General features: G+C 40.7%; 1 protein-coding gene across 2 annotated transcripts in view; it reads left to right on the forward strand.

The window, feature by feature from the left end:
- The window catches only part of stab1 (stabilin 1), a 113720-nt gene that overhangs the window by 36773 nt on the left and 59793 nt on the right, over positions 1–17154 (forward strand). For both annotated transcript variants that reach the window (XM_023954693.1, XM_023954694.1), the window contains exons 21-35: positions 462–548; positions 624–735; positions 814–1000; positions 2037–2130; positions 2210–2365; positions 5532–5627; positions 8835–8930; positions 9134–9181; positions 9301–9434; positions 12226–12337; positions 14689–14766; positions 15838–15939; positions 16225–16329; positions 16600–16734; positions 17001–17129. In XM_023954693.1, the coding sequence (XP_023810461.1) occupies positions 462–548; positions 624–735; positions 814–1000; positions 2037–2130; positions 2210–2365; positions 5532–5627; positions 8835–8930; positions 9134–9181; positions 9301–9434; positions 12226–12337; positions 14689–14766; positions 15838–15939; positions 16225–16329; positions 16600–16734; positions 17001–17129 (1671 nt within the window). The remainder of the gene's footprint in view (positions 1–461; positions 549–623; positions 736–813; positions 1001–2036; positions 2131–2209; positions 2366–5531; positions 5628–8834; positions 8931–9133; positions 9182–9300; positions 9435–12225; positions 12338–14688; positions 14767–15837; positions 15940–16224; positions 16330–16599; positions 16735–17000; positions 17130–17154) is intronic.

Here is a 17154-nt window from a genome sequence, read left to right on the forward strand (position 1 = left end):
TGACATGGGCGACATGGGCGATGACTCGATCTCTGAGGCTCCGCCTTTCGCTCTGTGTGGTTGGGCGGCAACCACACAGAGCGAAAGACGGAGCCTCAGAGATCAAGTCATCTTACTTCCAAGTAGAACATGAGCTGCGAAAATAAATAATTGGTGACATTAAGTCTTTAGTGTGCCAAAGGTAATAGGATATAGTTCACTCTGAAAAGCTGAAGAAAAACATGATATAGGCCTTTTAAATTCTTTAGTTGAGATAGATGGATCTTAAGAAACAAAATAGACACAAAAGATGGTCAGGCAGAAAAAAGTTACCGTGTTTTTATTTTGTTGCATTTATAGAAAGAAACTCATCTTATTTGACCTTCTTTTTCATTTCTTGTGGTTTGTGTCATGCTTTTTTTGTTGTGAAACAGTTTCCACATGTGTGTGGGACATTCATGTGATTGATATGTGCTGAACAGACCGCAGAGTGCTGTCAAGGGTTCTTTGGTCCAGACTGTCGACCTTGCATTGGAGGATTTCAGCATCCTTGCTATGACAAAGGAACAGTAAGAAACACTGAGTTCCTCTAAAACTGCTGCATCAGCTGGCATCTCTCTGGATTTCATTGCTGGTCTGTGCAGTGCTTCGATGGTATCCATGGCAACGGCTCCTGCAGCTGTCATTCGCGCTTTAAGGGAGTGGCCTGCCACATCTGTTCAGATCAATCTAAACATGGAGAAAACTGTGACGAAGGTAAAGGACCAAGCTCACCATCACTGTTTCAGTCAAACAGGAGAAAAGAGAGCCACATCTGTGCTCCTCTGTCTACAGACTGCCTCTGTGTCCATGGCGTGTGTGACAACCGCCCCGGCAGCGGCGGGGGATGTCGAAGAGGGTCCTGTTTGGAGGGATACTCAGGGGAAAACTGTGACAAAAAGGCAATGCCGTGCAACGCCGACGGCCTGCTGCAGCACTGCCACATCCACGCATTCTGCACACAGGCAGGCCTAGAAACCAGGTGACAGAGAGCCTTTCGTTTGCTGTGAAGAGCTCTTTGTCAAGGACCAAACTAGAAAGGGGCCTGCTGGGTAATGAAGCGGTCAGTGCTGCTGCCTCACACAGACAGGTTCCTGGTTTCAATCCCAGAGGAGTCCTCTTTGTGTGGATGTTGCCTGTAGGCTTTCTGCATCAGTGCCATGACGTTGAACAGTGTTCTCACTGTTCACATGTTTCAAATGTCTGTTTTACTGGTGTTCCTGACTTTGTCTCTGTTACTGAGGGCAGAAGCAATAGTTGTAGACAAGTTTACAAATTACAATTCTTGAGTTTACAGTTTACAATTCATGTTTTGTTCTTGGTTTCATGTTTCTGTGAGTCTAAATAAAGGCTTACAACAAAAATAATGGAGGAAAGAAAACTAACGTTTAGACAAAAAAAATAATATTAATTAGGTCAAAAAGAATAAGAAACTGCAAATCTCTGAAAAATGAATTATTAGTCCAAGCCAAAACATTTTGAAATTATTGTTCAGCATTATTTTTTTTGCATCTACAGAACTCAAAGAGATGCTGAAGCCTGCAGATAATTGGACCTAATTAATAACTATTCAGATGAGGCCTCCTGAATGAATGTTCCCAGAGGGAACATTTCATCTAAATAATCCAAGTCACACAGAAAATGACAGCAAAACCAAATTCAGCATAACATGAAAGCAGACAGATCATTGAGTGCTGGTGAGTGAGGGGAGGTGACATCAGGAGGATTCACCTCCTTCAGTGAGGAGGTGCCTGTCCTGGCATGCCATGATGCTGGTGTGCTGTTGGACTTGTTTGCACTGGTTTGATGATTTGGTGACATGAAGCATTGATCACCTCATCAGGGGGAGGGGCTAAATATTGCCCACAGACTCCTGCTTATCTTCTCAAACACAAACCACCATGGGTCATCAGGATACGATGAAGCCCAGAAAATCATCACAGGCTAAAAAATCTGCTAAAAAAGTTCAACTTAAGTGCAGTGTGAGCTGAGTTTGCTCAACTTCTGTGGTACTTCAGGTGTGTGTGTAAAGATGGATATGACGGCAACGGTCACTTTTGTACTCCCATCAACCTCTGCCTGAAAAGCAACAGAGGAGGCTGCGACGCCAACGTAAGCATGACCCTCTTAAGCATCTGTGCTTTTGTTAATTACTTTGAGTCTGAAATTCATTGAATCTGTTTGTCTGCAGGCTGACTGCGTGTATGTGGGTCCAGGTAATGTGTCCTGTGTGTGTATGGAGGGCTGGACGGGGGATGGCAGGGTGTGTGTGGAGATCAACAACTGCAGGGTGGATGGAGGAGGCTGCAGTCAGGATGCCATCTGCACCCACATCGGACCTGGACAGGTCAGCTGCTAACAGAGTTACTTCAACAACATTACTCATTGATGTGTTAAACACAGGCACATACCTACTGGATGGATCTTACTTTTGCATTCTGTTTGGCCAAAATTCAACCTGAATAAGACACCCACATTGACTGACCACTATAACAATGCTTGGGCAATGTTTTCAAATAAAGAAGCCCCCCCCCTTTGTGCCTAAAGTTTGTGATGTCGTGGAAAATCCAAAATGATGAGAACAACAAACACACAGGTGCATCCTAAGACAACCTGTCTTCTTTAAGAGTTGAACACCACATATTCCTAAAATCCTAAAAGCTTTTGTCAAATCTTTTCAACTGCATGAAATGAACAGATAAAAGGAGACAAAGACTGAGGAGGGGCAGGAGTCAGCAGCAAGTGTGTTGGACAGAATATTGTCTGTGACTGGAACATAACGACTATGAAAGGGGATTCATGTTAATAATGATCAAGTGTGTCTACAGAGGTAGGTTTTGTCTTTTTTTGGTCATTGAACCAGCTATTGTGTTTTACAGCAGTTAATATTTACACTCACAGCAGCAGTTCAGGACAAAAGTCTGGAGATTCTGACAGAAACATTAATCAGAGTCAACTAAGCTTTGTTGTCACTTCCAACATTGATAGCAGATGCAGTTCACAGTGAAGATTAGGCCAGAGGTGCTGCACAGAACCATGCTTCAAACAAACTCTGCCTCATCTAAGCACAAGATCCACATCTTTACTACATACAACAAAAAAGTGCACAGAGACAGAAAAAGGCAAATAAACAACTATTCTGTGACTATCTGACAGCAGAGACACTAGCCTGTGAGCAACTGCAAAGAAACATAGTTATACAATGAAATGAAAAAAATGACACGTGTGCAAACAGAGTCTAGATCTTTGTGTGTGTGTGTCCATGTCCATCACAGGTCAGATAGACTCGTCAGAGGTTTAGTATGTGTGTCCAGTTCAGCTCAGTTCTCTGTTAAGAAACCGAATTGTCTGAGGCAATAGACAGTTAAACACTCTGGTTATGAGGGAGAACACACTTTAGTACTTCTTTCCAGACAGAAGAGCTAAAAGTGTGTGTGGTGGTTGTGTGTGTGTGTGTGTGTGTGTGGGGGGGGGTTATCCACAATGGTGTTAGAGCTTGAACTGGTTTTCTGTAGGCTGGATTTACCATGACGGAAATCTCTGACTATCCGAGCGAGCAGAGGTGTACGTTCTTTGCCTAAAAAAATAATACATTTACTAGTGAAAAACTTTAGAAAATAAACATTCACAATAAAGACCAAGACAAAAAGGAACATTGGATATGATTTTGTGCCAGCATGTCTATGAAGGTTTTCTGTTGTGAGGATGATAGATTTCTGTTTGATGACAAATGCTGTCCATAAGCTTTATTATTATTACAGACTTAAGATCCATTTGCCACAATAAACACAAAACAAATAAAAGACTTAAGAATAAAAAAAAAAAAAAAAACATTCATACAGGTATAAAACAATGACATCAAAGTATAAAAACAATGGCATAAAAGTATTAAAAAACAAATAAACAAGTATTATAAACTTAAAAAAAGACTAAAACTACTACTGACTAAAAAACGTACAAGTTTAAAAAAGGCGACCATTCCAAAAATTCCAAATAGGGGAATGGTATCTAAAAGTGCTGTACCTTACATCCCTTACATTGGTGAGAGTTAGGATAATTTCGTTGGTTGAAGTGTTAAGACAATAAAACCATAGATAAAATGTATCAAACAAGTTTAAAGAGTATTAACTCTTGCACCAACAAACAAACTGCTTGCGCTGCACCGCCGCGGCTGTTTTAATCAAATCTAATCTCATCTTATAGGCGACATGCAGCCTCCTCATGCTGGATGCCCTATAGGTGGTCCACAGGTGGGCAGTATACAGTGGTGTGCAGTAAGTTTTGAATAGGAGGATTTTAAGATTGACAGAACAGGAATAAAACCTGGGGCCGTGAGCGTGAGCCACCCGGTGGGACAAGGCTTCACGCTTCGGGACCGACTGTTTGAGCTGCTGAGGAGGATCAGTTCATTGAAATCATGCCAGACTCCACCCTGAGGATGAGCTTTCCAGCACAGACACTCACTGAATTCTGGCTGGGTGGGTCTGGCTTTCATATAGATGACCTGTTTAAGGAGAGGGAGCATCCACTCATGGCTGTGGGCATTCTGCTTCCATTCGTTACCTCCCATCTTTGTGAGATAGGCTTTTCTGCTGTTGCCACTTTGAAAACAAAGAACAGAGCTTGGTTCAATTTTGAGCATGACTTGAGATTTACAGTAACAAACCTGCAACCTTGTTTTTAAAAGATGTGTAGCACAAAGCAGACACATTGCAGCAATCAACACAACTTTTTGTTTTAGTTATGGTTCTTAAAAAGTGATATTTTTTGTCTCAAGCAGCAGAAATGTTTGAGATTTTGATATGGTATTAAAGTTGAACTTATTTGGCTTATTTTGTCACAGTTTTTGTTTTTGGGGGAGGGATTTTTCCTCCTCCATAGAGGGGAACAAGAGGATAAGTTTGAGAACCACTGCATTCATTGTCGATGCAGTCAAGCTTCCCTGTCTTGTTTGTATAACAGGCACCAGCAATACAGACATCATAGAGTCAGGTAAAAATTATAAAGCCAGTGAAAAAAGCCAGTAAAAGTAATGGCAAGAAGCAGAAACACATGATCATGTCATCATCATTTTATCTGTATTTCTAACTCTGTGGGTAGGAAATGGCAAAGGGACCCACCCGCCATTCAAAAGCACAGGCCTCTGACAATGCAAAGGTCGAGCTTTAATAGAATCAAAACAGGTGATCAAACCCACTGTTGTCATAGACAGAAAGAACAATAAACACGAAAAAAGATTTTTGATCCCAGAAGGTTTTTTATTTCTTTGGTGAACAACCAGCCTCCTTTTGAGGAGCTGACAAATTTAGTACTTCTGTGTTTTATTTAGTTTTGGGTCTTTTTCCTTTGACATGAATGCCACATTTATGACTTTATATCCATCTCTTTACTCTTCATTTCATCCATGTCACTTAACAAACGCGTACATTATTTAGCAACTTCTGCGAATTCACATTGAAGCCTATTGATGGTACATGTCACAGAAATGACTCTGTCTATATTTCTGTCTACAGAACGAGTGTGTCTGCAAGACTGGTTATGTGGGGAATGGAAAGGAGTGTGAGCTCATCAACCCCTGCACCCAAAACAACGGAGGCTGCCATGAACTGGTACACACACTCACACTAGCACATACACATGTACACATGTTAAATTATATTCAACTGATAGTCTAAGAAAACCATATGAGTGTGCACACCAGTTTCTTCTTTTGGCCAGTTAAGAAATCCAAATCCCTGCCATGTCTGTTTGTGGATCAAATGACTGCCAATGAAGCTGTGCATCACATTCTCTCAGGGGAGCCCCACCGCCAAAAATATGAAAACTCCCAAGAGCCTTGGAGGATCCTAAGAAACCTCTAGAAAAGAGATTGGGGCTCGGTATCCTGCTGCTATTGGAAAACACTCTCTTTTTAGGTTTTGAAAGAACCACCATACAAACGTACTGATCCAGAGGTACTATTGATGCAGTTATTCCAATGAAAAAAAAAAATCTGCACCAAAGCTGCATTAGGACATACCCCCCCCCCCACACCCACAAAAATAAGAAAATAAGAATAAGGATGATTAGATAAAACCAACATCCAGGTTTGTTGATTTAATGATGTCTTGCATCTGTAAGTCATCATTACCAAGTAGTAACTTGTCATTTAAGAAAAGTTATCAAGAGTCTAAAAGCAACTGGAGATGAAAACACTCAATATAATAAAAGTGAAACTGAAGAGAATAAAAAGCTTACAATTTGATTAAATTCAGAAAAAATAGTTGTCTTTACATGCTAATCTAAAATTTGCAGACAGTGGGCAATATGCTCACATTTCCTGTTCAATGTAAGACCGTTCAGTCATTTTCAGTTTGAAGAGTGGATTGCAGAGCTGTGCTGTTTACGTAAGTTCACTAGTCTACTGAAGATACCCAAAGACACTACGAATGAAATCTGGCTCCAGACGTACATCAGATGGGCAGGACAAAACCATGAAGAAACAAAAAGGGTGACACAACAGAGCAGATGACTAAACAATGACAAACTGAAAACCAGGCACTTATGTACATTGAGGGTAATTGACAGAAATGCATACAGTTGTGGATGATCAACATGAACCAGGAATGACTGAAGTGATGCGTCAAGACAAATGGATGTGGTGAACAGAATCTGGTAGTTTTTTGCAAAAAAAACTTCCTTCAGTTTTGTCTTGGGACAGGTAGGTCCTGTCGTTAGGTAGTATCTGCTCTAAAATGTATACAAACAAAACACAACTGAAAATCCAAACTAAAGCACAGAATCCTAAAATTCCTTTATTAATTGTTACACCTCCTGTAATAAGCTTTTAACAATTTTTTATTTTTTATTTTTTTTCCCTCACATGCTCTTAGCAGTTAACAAACTGTGCTTATGCAAATCCCTAATCGTGTAAAATAAATCACTGACACATTTATAGCTTACCTTGTTTAAAATGGGATGTCATCATCAGAGGCAGCAAACCACTCCAAAGCAAACTTGTTGCTGATAGTCATCACCTCCATTTGACTCTGGAGCCCTGCTGGTTCAGAGCGCAGATCTTGATTTTCACTCAGACTAAATCCAGCAGCTGGCTCAGTAGTAGAGCAGTAACTGTGGTCAGAACAGAACTAGTCGGCTCTTCCCAGTCATCATAGGCTGAGTTTGGTCGTTTTTTCCGGCAGGAAGTGACTAGTTGTTTCATTCAGAAAGAGCAGTGACAGCCTCTTCGTAAATCTTGCACTCATTATGATTTGACGATTCGATCAGAAATAAAATGATGACTGCAGACCCCGATGTGGTATTTGCCTAATATCCCATATCTTCTGTAACTCACCATCTTTTAGAAAAGCGTGAAACGTAAGGAGTTACATATAGCTGATGCTGCACATTCAGAAATGGTAGCTTGATGTGCTGTCCTCTAGTTTTTGAAAGACAAACTTAACCTTTTTTATAGAATAGTGTAAACACACAACAATAAATGAACTTTTAACCAATGAATACACTGACTTGTTCTCTGTTTTTTGGAAATCAACATGTGCTGTTAGCCACAAGCAGAAATAACACTGCATCCTTACTTTCAATAAGTCTCACTTTTCCATGCATAGAGGCCAAAATAAGAGCTGCAAGCTTAAGTAAGGGCATTTTTTTTCGGCTGGTTTTGCGGCAAGCACATGTGGAGATGGAGAAGATCCTTCATTTCAGAATCACAGGCAGGGGCGTGCAGCCAGGGGAAACGGTTAGGCCTGTCATTATCCTCGCCTGCCATCATGAAATATATACTAATAATACCATAAAAATGTCACCACTAACCTGTACTATAAATCCAATTTATATGTATGATTTTCATGACTGTTATCAGTTTTATACTGAAAATTGTTGTTATTTTGCGTATTTGTTGTTCAATTACAGAATAGGCTGTGAGGTGAAGTAGCACCAAGCTGTGCAACATGACAGATTGCACAATCCTATCCAAACTGGTTTGACTATGTGCCTTTAGCTACTCATTATTTCCTAATAACATAACGATTTATTATTACATGTCCTCACTTTCTATTTAATACATAAAGTATTTGACGTTTGTCTATTGTTTATTTAGTGTATGGATCTTTCATGAAGCTGCACTGAAATTACAGACGGTGAGGCAGACAGTAGCTCTACCTCAATCTAGAAGGCGCTTGTGAGCTTGTTTGTTCTTCAGTGGTTGCTGAAAAAGTTTAATTGTAGTCTGTTATTTTATGTTTTGCTCTAACTGACTGCAAAAATGGCAGATGTAATATCATTAAAAAATATCTCAAAGTTGGACTTGAACATAAAGTAATGAATAATGGTTGACCAATGATGGACCGACACATCTTCATTGAGACTAAGAGACTTCTACTAAAATGAGGAGGATTTTTACGCTAAAGGCAGAGAGATTTTTGCCCAGTAGGAGAGATGTATGGATTTTATCTACAAGTAAAGGTTAGACCAGTGTGAATTCTGTGTGTGTGTGTGTGTGTGTGTGTGTGCGAGAGAGTGCACTGTCGACGTATCCATGACATAATCTGGCTGTGGCATTCACCTTGGCAATTTTTTAGAGTCATACTGAACCAGTACACATTTTACATTCTTACTTTGCTCAATATAAATGTGCTATGTTTATAGAAAGATTCTGAAATGAAATAGGAAACAGAATCAGTAGCAAGCAGGTAAATTGGGTTCATGTTTGGAAATCTGGCTCTGGAAGGGTCAGCTGCCACAAACCTCGCAACATGTCACTGAACACTGAAAATGTTAACATTTGTCATGTAAAGAGACCGTTATTGTCATCTCTGCAGGCAAAGTGTGAGCAGAAAGAAGGCGCAGTTCACACCTGTACGTGTCCTGATGGCTACGTTGGTGATGGAAGTGTTTGTTATGGATCATTGTTTGACGTGAGTCTTCAGATGCTTTGCGCTCCACAGTCATGGTGAAAAGAAGACTTTTGCTTTTGTTTTAGGTAGAGTTTAAGTACCATCTTTCATATCATCACCTGGAGAGCTCCACTGTGTCTTTGCTGCGCCACAGCTTCAGCTCTGTTTCTCGACTAAGCTCTTCTAGGGTAAAGCTGTTAAAAATTGTTTTGTGCCTATTTCAGGAGCTGGACATGAACTCAGAGCTGTACAGTTTTGCACGTCTAATAAGGGTGTGTATGTCCTCTCTTCACACTGACTTGTATTCCTCCTTCTACACGTTCGCTGAGCCTGTGTTTAGCATGCATTTTAAATATGGCAAGAGGTGACGTACTGTGTTTTTTGGATGCAGAAGTTTCGTCAGTCAGCAGAGGATCTAAGCCAAAATCTCACAGTGCTGGTTCCATCTCCAAAAGCACTGAAGAATATGAGCTTAGATGATAGCCAATTCTGGACCAGTCGGCACCACCTACCTCATTTCCTGCGGTCAGTGACCTCCCACACTCATACAAAGCAAATAGACTTACATGCCCGCTGATGTTCACTAACACATAGGTAGAATCCAGATTGGGCTATTGGTCAGACTCTGCTGGCCATCTTGGTCAGGGCTGGCCAATCTTGATCCTCAAGAGCCTCAGCCCTGTTGTTTTCCAGCTCTCTGTGGACTGCTTAATACTGACTACCTAAACCAGGTGCGTTCAGTCAATCAGGATGTCGAATCACTTGAGCTTGCTAATTGGCAGCAAGCTGGTCAGGGAGGACTGGAAAATAGGCAGGGTTGTGGCTGAGGACCAGGGTTGGCCATTCCAGATCTTGGTTAATGGACATGTTGACAATCAATGGTTGCTCTTGAGGACAGATAGGAATCCGAGAGGCTGCTTAAAGTCACATGATTCGTCAAGACAGACGGATGTGGTTAAGAGAATCCGCTAGTTTTCCAAAATAAAACTTCCTTCACTATTGTCTTGGGACAGATGGGTCCTGTCACTAGGTAGTATCTGCTCTAAAATGTATACAGACAATCTTTAACCTGACACCATCTTGTGTTATAGCCACTAAAGATAAGCTCGGGTTTAATGAAAAAAACTTTAAAATAACAAACTACCTTGTGGCTTTGAAACTGCAGTATGAATGCAGTATATAATGCAGGAAAATCAGGGCAAAGAAAAACAGACACTAAAGAACCTTTGTAACAAGAAAAGTAAAGAATGGCTTAATGATGTTTTTAGGTTCCGAGTTTCATTTTTGGTCGCCATCTGCCCTTATTGTTTCCTCGTCTGTTCTGTACATATTTAAGTCCTGTCTTTCGCCTTCCTCCTGTGCTGTCCTCTAGTTCTGGTGTCTTGTATTTCGAGTTTCGAGTTTACCTGCCTGCTGCAGTGGTATTTTGTATTGTTTAAGTTATTAGAGATCCTGTTTCTCCCTTGAAGAAGAGTGGATGGAAGTGAATTTATATAATCCCACCCCTGTTCTACCGTAACCATTGTTATTACATGATTTATCATTATCCGGTTCATAACTTTTCATCTGGTATCAATGCCTTACCAACACAGTTTTAGTTCATTACGTATGCTTAAGTATCAATAAATCACATGACAATGATGAATTACTTGATAATTATGTAAAGTAGATAAAACTATTTTGTATAACAACATACCACATACAGATCAGTTATTTAAAATATATTCAGATATTTTCATTAGAAAAATCATGTTTGTGATTAAAAATAAAACTATCAGAAAATAAACAAATCATGAATTTTTGAAGCAAGTGAAGAAATATATTTAGAAAATCAATCATTTTAACCATGTTATAATAATAAATCTGTAAAATGAAAAAGGGTCAATTTTCTGTCAATTGTCCAAGGTTGGTTTTCCATCTTCTGCTGATTAACAGCTGTTCTTCTGCGTTTAAACAGAGTTTATAGTTCTCTTCGCTGTTATGTCTGCAGACATTAGATTAAAGTCTAAATCCTTCTGCGGCTGTTATCAGTGCAGCTGAAAGTTGAGGTCAAGTTGTCTGCAGGTCAGAACTCTCTGCTGAAAATCAGGGTCACTTCAGACTTTTAGAGATAGCGCTGATCCCAGGTGCCTTTTTTCTTGAAATCATATTTGACTCTTTATGACTATTTATCACTGCATTTGTTGCTTCAGGCGTCCGTGATCAAACACTTCTCCAAGTCCTTCGTGTTCTTCACAACCAGAACCTTGGACCGGTCCGGTGGACCGAGTGGTTTTAGGAAGATTCTCCAGCCTTTAACCCAAGTGTTCTCAATCTGCTTCACTTCCTGAGAAGCCTGGCATGTTTGGTGATTTCAGAATTCCTTCTGGTCAGATGGTCGTTCAGATAAACACCAGATCCCTTCAGATTCCTCCTTTGAATCATCAGAGCTAGCTTTTGGTTTTGATTCACAAACCTGATGAGGATCGCTGGTTTATCCGTCTCCTTTCTCCTGGGGAGCGGGTGGCAGGTCTCAATGGAATTTAGATCCAGAGAAATCCCTTCAGACGTGAGAAATGATTCCACTTGATGTTCCAGAGACTCTCCATCGCTCCCCGTTTCAGAAGAACCGCTAGGAATGCTAGCATTACTATTAGCATTAACAATGCTAGCTCCAGCTGCATTTAGCTTTGCCCGAGGTTTGATCTGGAATCCAGTGAGAATGACATTATTCATCCTTGCTTGTTGTTCCATGTCATCCACTCTTTTCTCCAGAATGTCGAATCGTTTATCTCGTTGCTCGTTTTGAGCTTGGAGTCTTCGAAACTCTTCAACTAGCTCCATGAGAGGAGCTAGCTTAGCATGGATTTCATCAAGTGCAGCTTAAAGCTTTTTGTTTTTTCTTCGGGGCGATGGTCAGCTGTCTTTCTTAGAGATAATCAGCTTTTAAGTCGCTTGACAATCGTTGAAACCACTTTTATATCGCTTGAAAATCTTTGTGAGAGCAGCCGGCAGGCAAAACATGTCCGTTCGTCAACCCAAAACCAGAATTGGGCCCTGAATCTAATTTATATGAAAGTCGTTTTTTTTAATGGAATTGGGTTTTTCATGAGATTCTGACTATTTGGAAAGGGTCTGTATGTGAATTTGTGAAGGAAACGTTTACTAAAGAAATGTATAATGCTCAGTTTTTCTAGTCGCAAAAGAAAGACATTTTTTTTTTGCAAAGTGGTTCTTAGAATGGTGTTTTAGAATGTGATAGTAACATTTTGGGATTCTACTGACTATTAATAGAACAACCAAAACAGAAGTTTGTGTCTGCTCAATCTTTCTGCAGAGCCCACTACCTGCTGGGGGTTTACTCTGTGGAGGATCTGGACAGTTTGGTGGGGAGCAGCCTGCCCACTTTGAACCCTGCCGTCCAATGGGAAATTAGGAAAATCAATGGGGTAAGAACTGTTAAACCTGAAGAGCAGGCCCAGCAAATGTCTCCAGTCTGCCTCTGTGCAACGTTTTATTTTCAGCTTCAGACAGCTGACTCAAAACATGATGAAAACATTTGATTTGGGACTTCTTTCATTTGACTCATGGTCGTTGTACAAAAACAACAATGTAAAAATAAATATTTAAGAACAGTCAAAGATACATACATGGATCATAGAAGCAGAATGGGCCTGTACTGTGGAAAGGAAAGCCTGAACAATTCAATTCAATTCAATTTTATTCGTATAGCCCAAAATCACAACAACAGTCGAGACGACTGTTGTTGTGATTTTTGTGATTTTCGTGATCCTTTTGAGTTCATTTTTTACTTTGAAGCCCATCAAGACGAACTTTGAGACGAACTCAAAAGGATCACGAATACAAAGAGTTCATGTGTTTGCAGTTTAGATCTAAAGTGTGGAAGGGTCTGTAGGGGTTGAATTCCATAACTGGGAGCAGAGCGATGGAAAATTCTATTTAAAGGCTGTGTCACACAGCCACTACATACAATTTGCGCATTTTCCACATGAAATTTCGGTCTTTCGTGATACAAGCGTGATATGCGTACAGTGGGTCAAAAGTTATTGGTCAGCCACCACTTGTGCAAGTTCTTCCACTTAAAAACATGAGAGAGGCCTGTTTTTTCATCATAGATATACAGTACCTCAACTATGAGAGCCATGAGAAAAAAAATCCAGAAAATAACATCGCCTGATTGTTTAAGAATTTATTTGTAAATTATGGTGGATAATAGCTATTTGGTCAATAACAAAAGTTCAACTCACTTTATACATCCTTTTCTGGTAATGACAGCAGTCTTCACAAGGTTTTCTCAAAATGTTTCTGTTTTTTTGGCCCATTCCTCCATGCAGATCTCCTCTAGAGCAGTGATGTTTTGGGGCTGTTGCTGGGCAACATTGTTTTACAACTCCTTTGAAAGATTTTCTATGGGGTTGAGATCTGGAGACTGGCTAGGCCATTCCAGGACTTTGAAATGCTTCTTATGAAGCCAGTCCTTCGCTACCCGGGCAACGTGTGTTTGGGATGGTTGTCATGATGAAAGACCCAGCCATGTTTCCTCTTCACTGCTGATGGAAGGAGGTTTTCACTCAAAATATGACGATACATGGCCTCATTTATTCTTCCTATACACGGATCAGTTGTCCTGGTCCCTTTGCTGAACATCAGCCTCAAATCATGATGTTTCCACCGGTGTACTTTACAGTAGGTCTGGTGTTCTTTGGATGCAACTCATTCTTTCTCCTCCAAACACGACGAGTAGAGTTCCTACTAAAAGTTCTATTTTGCTTTCATCTGACCATAGGACATTCTCCCAATCCTCTTCTGGATCATCCAAATGCTCCTAGCAGACTTTAGACGGTTCTGCACATGTACTAACTTTAGCAGGGGGACACGTCTGGCCCTGCAGGGTTTGAGTCCCTGGTGGTGTAGTGTGTTACTGATGGTAGCCTTTGTTACTTTGGTCCCAGCTTTCTGCAGGTCATTCACTAGGTCCCCCGTGTGGTTCTGGGTTTTTTGCTCACCGTTCTTGTGATCATTTTGACCCTACAGGGTGGGATCTTGTGGGGATCCCCAGTTGGTGGGAGATTAAAAGTGATCTGGTTTGTCTTACATTTCCTAATAATAGCTCCTACTGTTGATTTCCTCACACCAGGCTGCTTACCTAATGCAGATTCAGTCTTCCCAGCCTGGTGCAGGTCAACACGTTTGTTTCTGTTGTCCTTATTCAGCTCTTTGGTCTTAGCCATCGTGGAGTTTGGAGTGTGACTGTTTGTGAGTCTTTTATACATTTAACTAGTTCAAACAGATGCCATGAAAATAGGTAACGAGTGGAGGACAGAGGATCCTCTTACATATGATAGAACTTATGATAGAACAGTAACACAGTTCCATCTTACATAACTCAGTCCTTTGGGAATCTCAGATTTTCAGTTTTTGTCTTTTGGAGGTACCATGATCATCCTTCTGTCAGCCTTCTCTCTGTCATCCTGCAGGGACAGAGAAGGCCCCCACAACCGTTCCAAAACAGCTTTTTTTGGAACTAAAAATTGAGGTCCAATGGAAAGAAAAAAAGATATATGAATCTATTGTAAAATTATTTGGTTCGAATTATAGCATTTTTAATCCACAAGAGTCTTTCGAATTATAAGGGCTACAAAAATAATGTGGATATAAGCAAAATCATGAGACAAACATATCTGAAAATCTGTTTCCAGCAGCATCAGTTTTTCCTTTTGCCAGCCTCCTCTGTGAGCTGGATTCTCATGATGGTGTGGTCATGATTCTGTTGCTACAGACCCTTCATGTGGGGAACGCCTCCATCCTCACATATAACCTGCCTGCCATCAACGGATACATCCACATTGTCAACCAGGTACGGACACAGCAGCCGCTCAGTGGTCCTCAGGGGGTCAAACTACACCTGGGAAAAGGTTTGCTTAACAATCTGCTCAATTTTATACCGAGACTGTCTCAAGAAACGACAAAACCAAGAAAAAAATAAGAAGGAGAAAAATATATTAGCTTTTGTAATCTAGTTCAGTCTGTTCAAACAATATTTGATAAATTCAAGTGTTGTTGAAATGATCCTGGTTTGATGAAAGAGCTTTAAAAGCAGATTCCCCCTTTTCCAGATGCAGATCAGTTTAATTCTTTTTCAGTTCCTTGTAAAGAAGGACAGGAAGTGTCATTTTCCTGAGCATCCTGAGAAAGGGCAACTACTTGGATGTCTCAAACTGGTGGGGTTATGGTAAAGTGCAGAGGGTTTTAATTGGTAATCAGATGGCAAATATGGGAGTAAACAGTTATTCATCCAAATGAGCTATTATAAACTAAAGAATAAACTAAAGAATATATATATATATATATATATATATATATATATATATATATATATATATATATATATATATATATATATGACAAATGGTGCAGGCTCTGGTTGCAGACTTACAGAAGCCCAGAAACAGCATTTTCAGATATTCAGATTTACAACATAGACCAAAAGCACTAATTCAAAGTCTTTCAGTACTGGTGCAACCGAGGTTCAAAAACAGAGGACTATAGTTTCTTACACAGACACAGAAAGGGCAGCCTAAACACTGAATGTGATATGCAGGACACTACCCGTTCTTAAAATGTCCGCACATACCTACGGTCACCATTGGTCAACTTGGATGTCAAGAGTGTTAGGTGAGGGAAGCGGGTCCAGATACAGATGTCACTCAGTTAGACACATAAACTCATGCAAATGTATGCAAAAAGGAAAAGTGCAGGTCGACTCATGTTTTACCCACAGATGGCGTTAGTGGATCATCTGAAAGCTTCATGCTAAATTCAGCTGGATTTATGACATTGACCCACTTGGATCATTCTGGTTTTTTTTTTTTTTTTGCCTGTCTGGGTTTGCATCCATCATGTTTGTGTCATTGTTGGTTGTGTTCAGGTTCTTGCACCCCCATCTTCAGACCTCCCACCTGAGCCTCCAACCCTGATGGCCTTTTTGAACACCTCCTCCAACTTCACCCTTTTCAGACAGTCTGCTCTGGTAAGGATATGAAGGGAGCCAGTAAGGACAAGTGAAGAGCTTGGGGGGGGGGGGGGGGGGAGATACAAAATGACACTAATCTGTAAGTGTTGAAAGGAACCATTTCAAACGGTTCATAACGTTTGTTTAAAGTCAACAGCTGAATAAGGTCAGAATCTTTCTGTATGTTTAAAGAACATGTTTAACTGGGCAATACTTTGTCAGCTCATCAAGTAGTTTGTGAGGGTTGACTGAAATCTGTTTTCTTTAAGTTTTTTATGACAATGTGTTCTGATTTTTTTCCAGATATACAACTTGTCCGCAGATCTGGGAAATTTGGATTTTACTGTCTTGCTGCCAACAGACGAGGCCATCAGAAAGCATCTGGGCAGAACCAACTCATCTGTTCTGGTTTGTTCCGCATCCAGTGCCTCATGGCTGATCTGCAGAACTTAAAGATCCAGAGATCCAGACATGCCTATCAGCACAAAGTTAGAGGAAGCATAAAGAACAAAATACAGTTTTCTAATGTCCCAACAGATCTACCGCCCCCGTTATGGGATTTAACCTTGTGAAAAGCTAAACATAACATATTTGTGGCAAAAAATATTTTGCTGCCTGGCTCTTTTCTTGGGAACATTCTCTGAGTCCCTCTTGTTTTTGGGCCTCCTCTGTTTACAGAGCTCAGATGTGTTTCGGTACCACGTCATTCCCAAAGAACTCCTCCACCTTGACCACCTTCACGATGGCTTGCAGAGCAGCACTCTGCTGGGAGCTGACTACCAGGTCCAGTTCCATCTCAACAACAGAAATCAGGTACCAGCCAAACTGACGAGGTTGAAGCGCTGACGGTAGTTGTCACATCAGCTCTTGTTCGGGATTGATATTTGACTGTAACTGTCAATCTGTGGGGATCCTTACATAGATCCCCACAGAGAAGAAAGAGGAAAGAAGGACAGAGGGTCAAATATAGGAAAATCTGAAAAAAAAGGAGGAGCAAAAGGAGACCTGCAGAGCTTCAAGATTGTTCTCATTTATCCCTTTTGACTGTTCAGCGGCTTGTTTCTCATTATGTCCCCCAGACATTTGTGAACGGCATACCTCTAGACAGTGGCTACTTTGAGACGCAGTACGGTGTTGTCATCATTCTGCAGCAGGTCCTCAAAATCAGTCGCAACAGATGCAGCAAACATGTCGCCCTACAAGTCAGCGTAAGGAAAAGAACCCATTCAGGCA

The sequence above is a fragment of the Oryzias latipes genome, chromosome 5, assembly GCF_002234675.1.
Source record: "Oryzias latipes chromosome 5, ASM223467v1".
Taxonomy (NCBI): Eukaryota; Metazoa; Chordata; class Actinopteri; order Beloniformes; family Adrianichthyidae; genus Oryzias; species Oryzias latipes.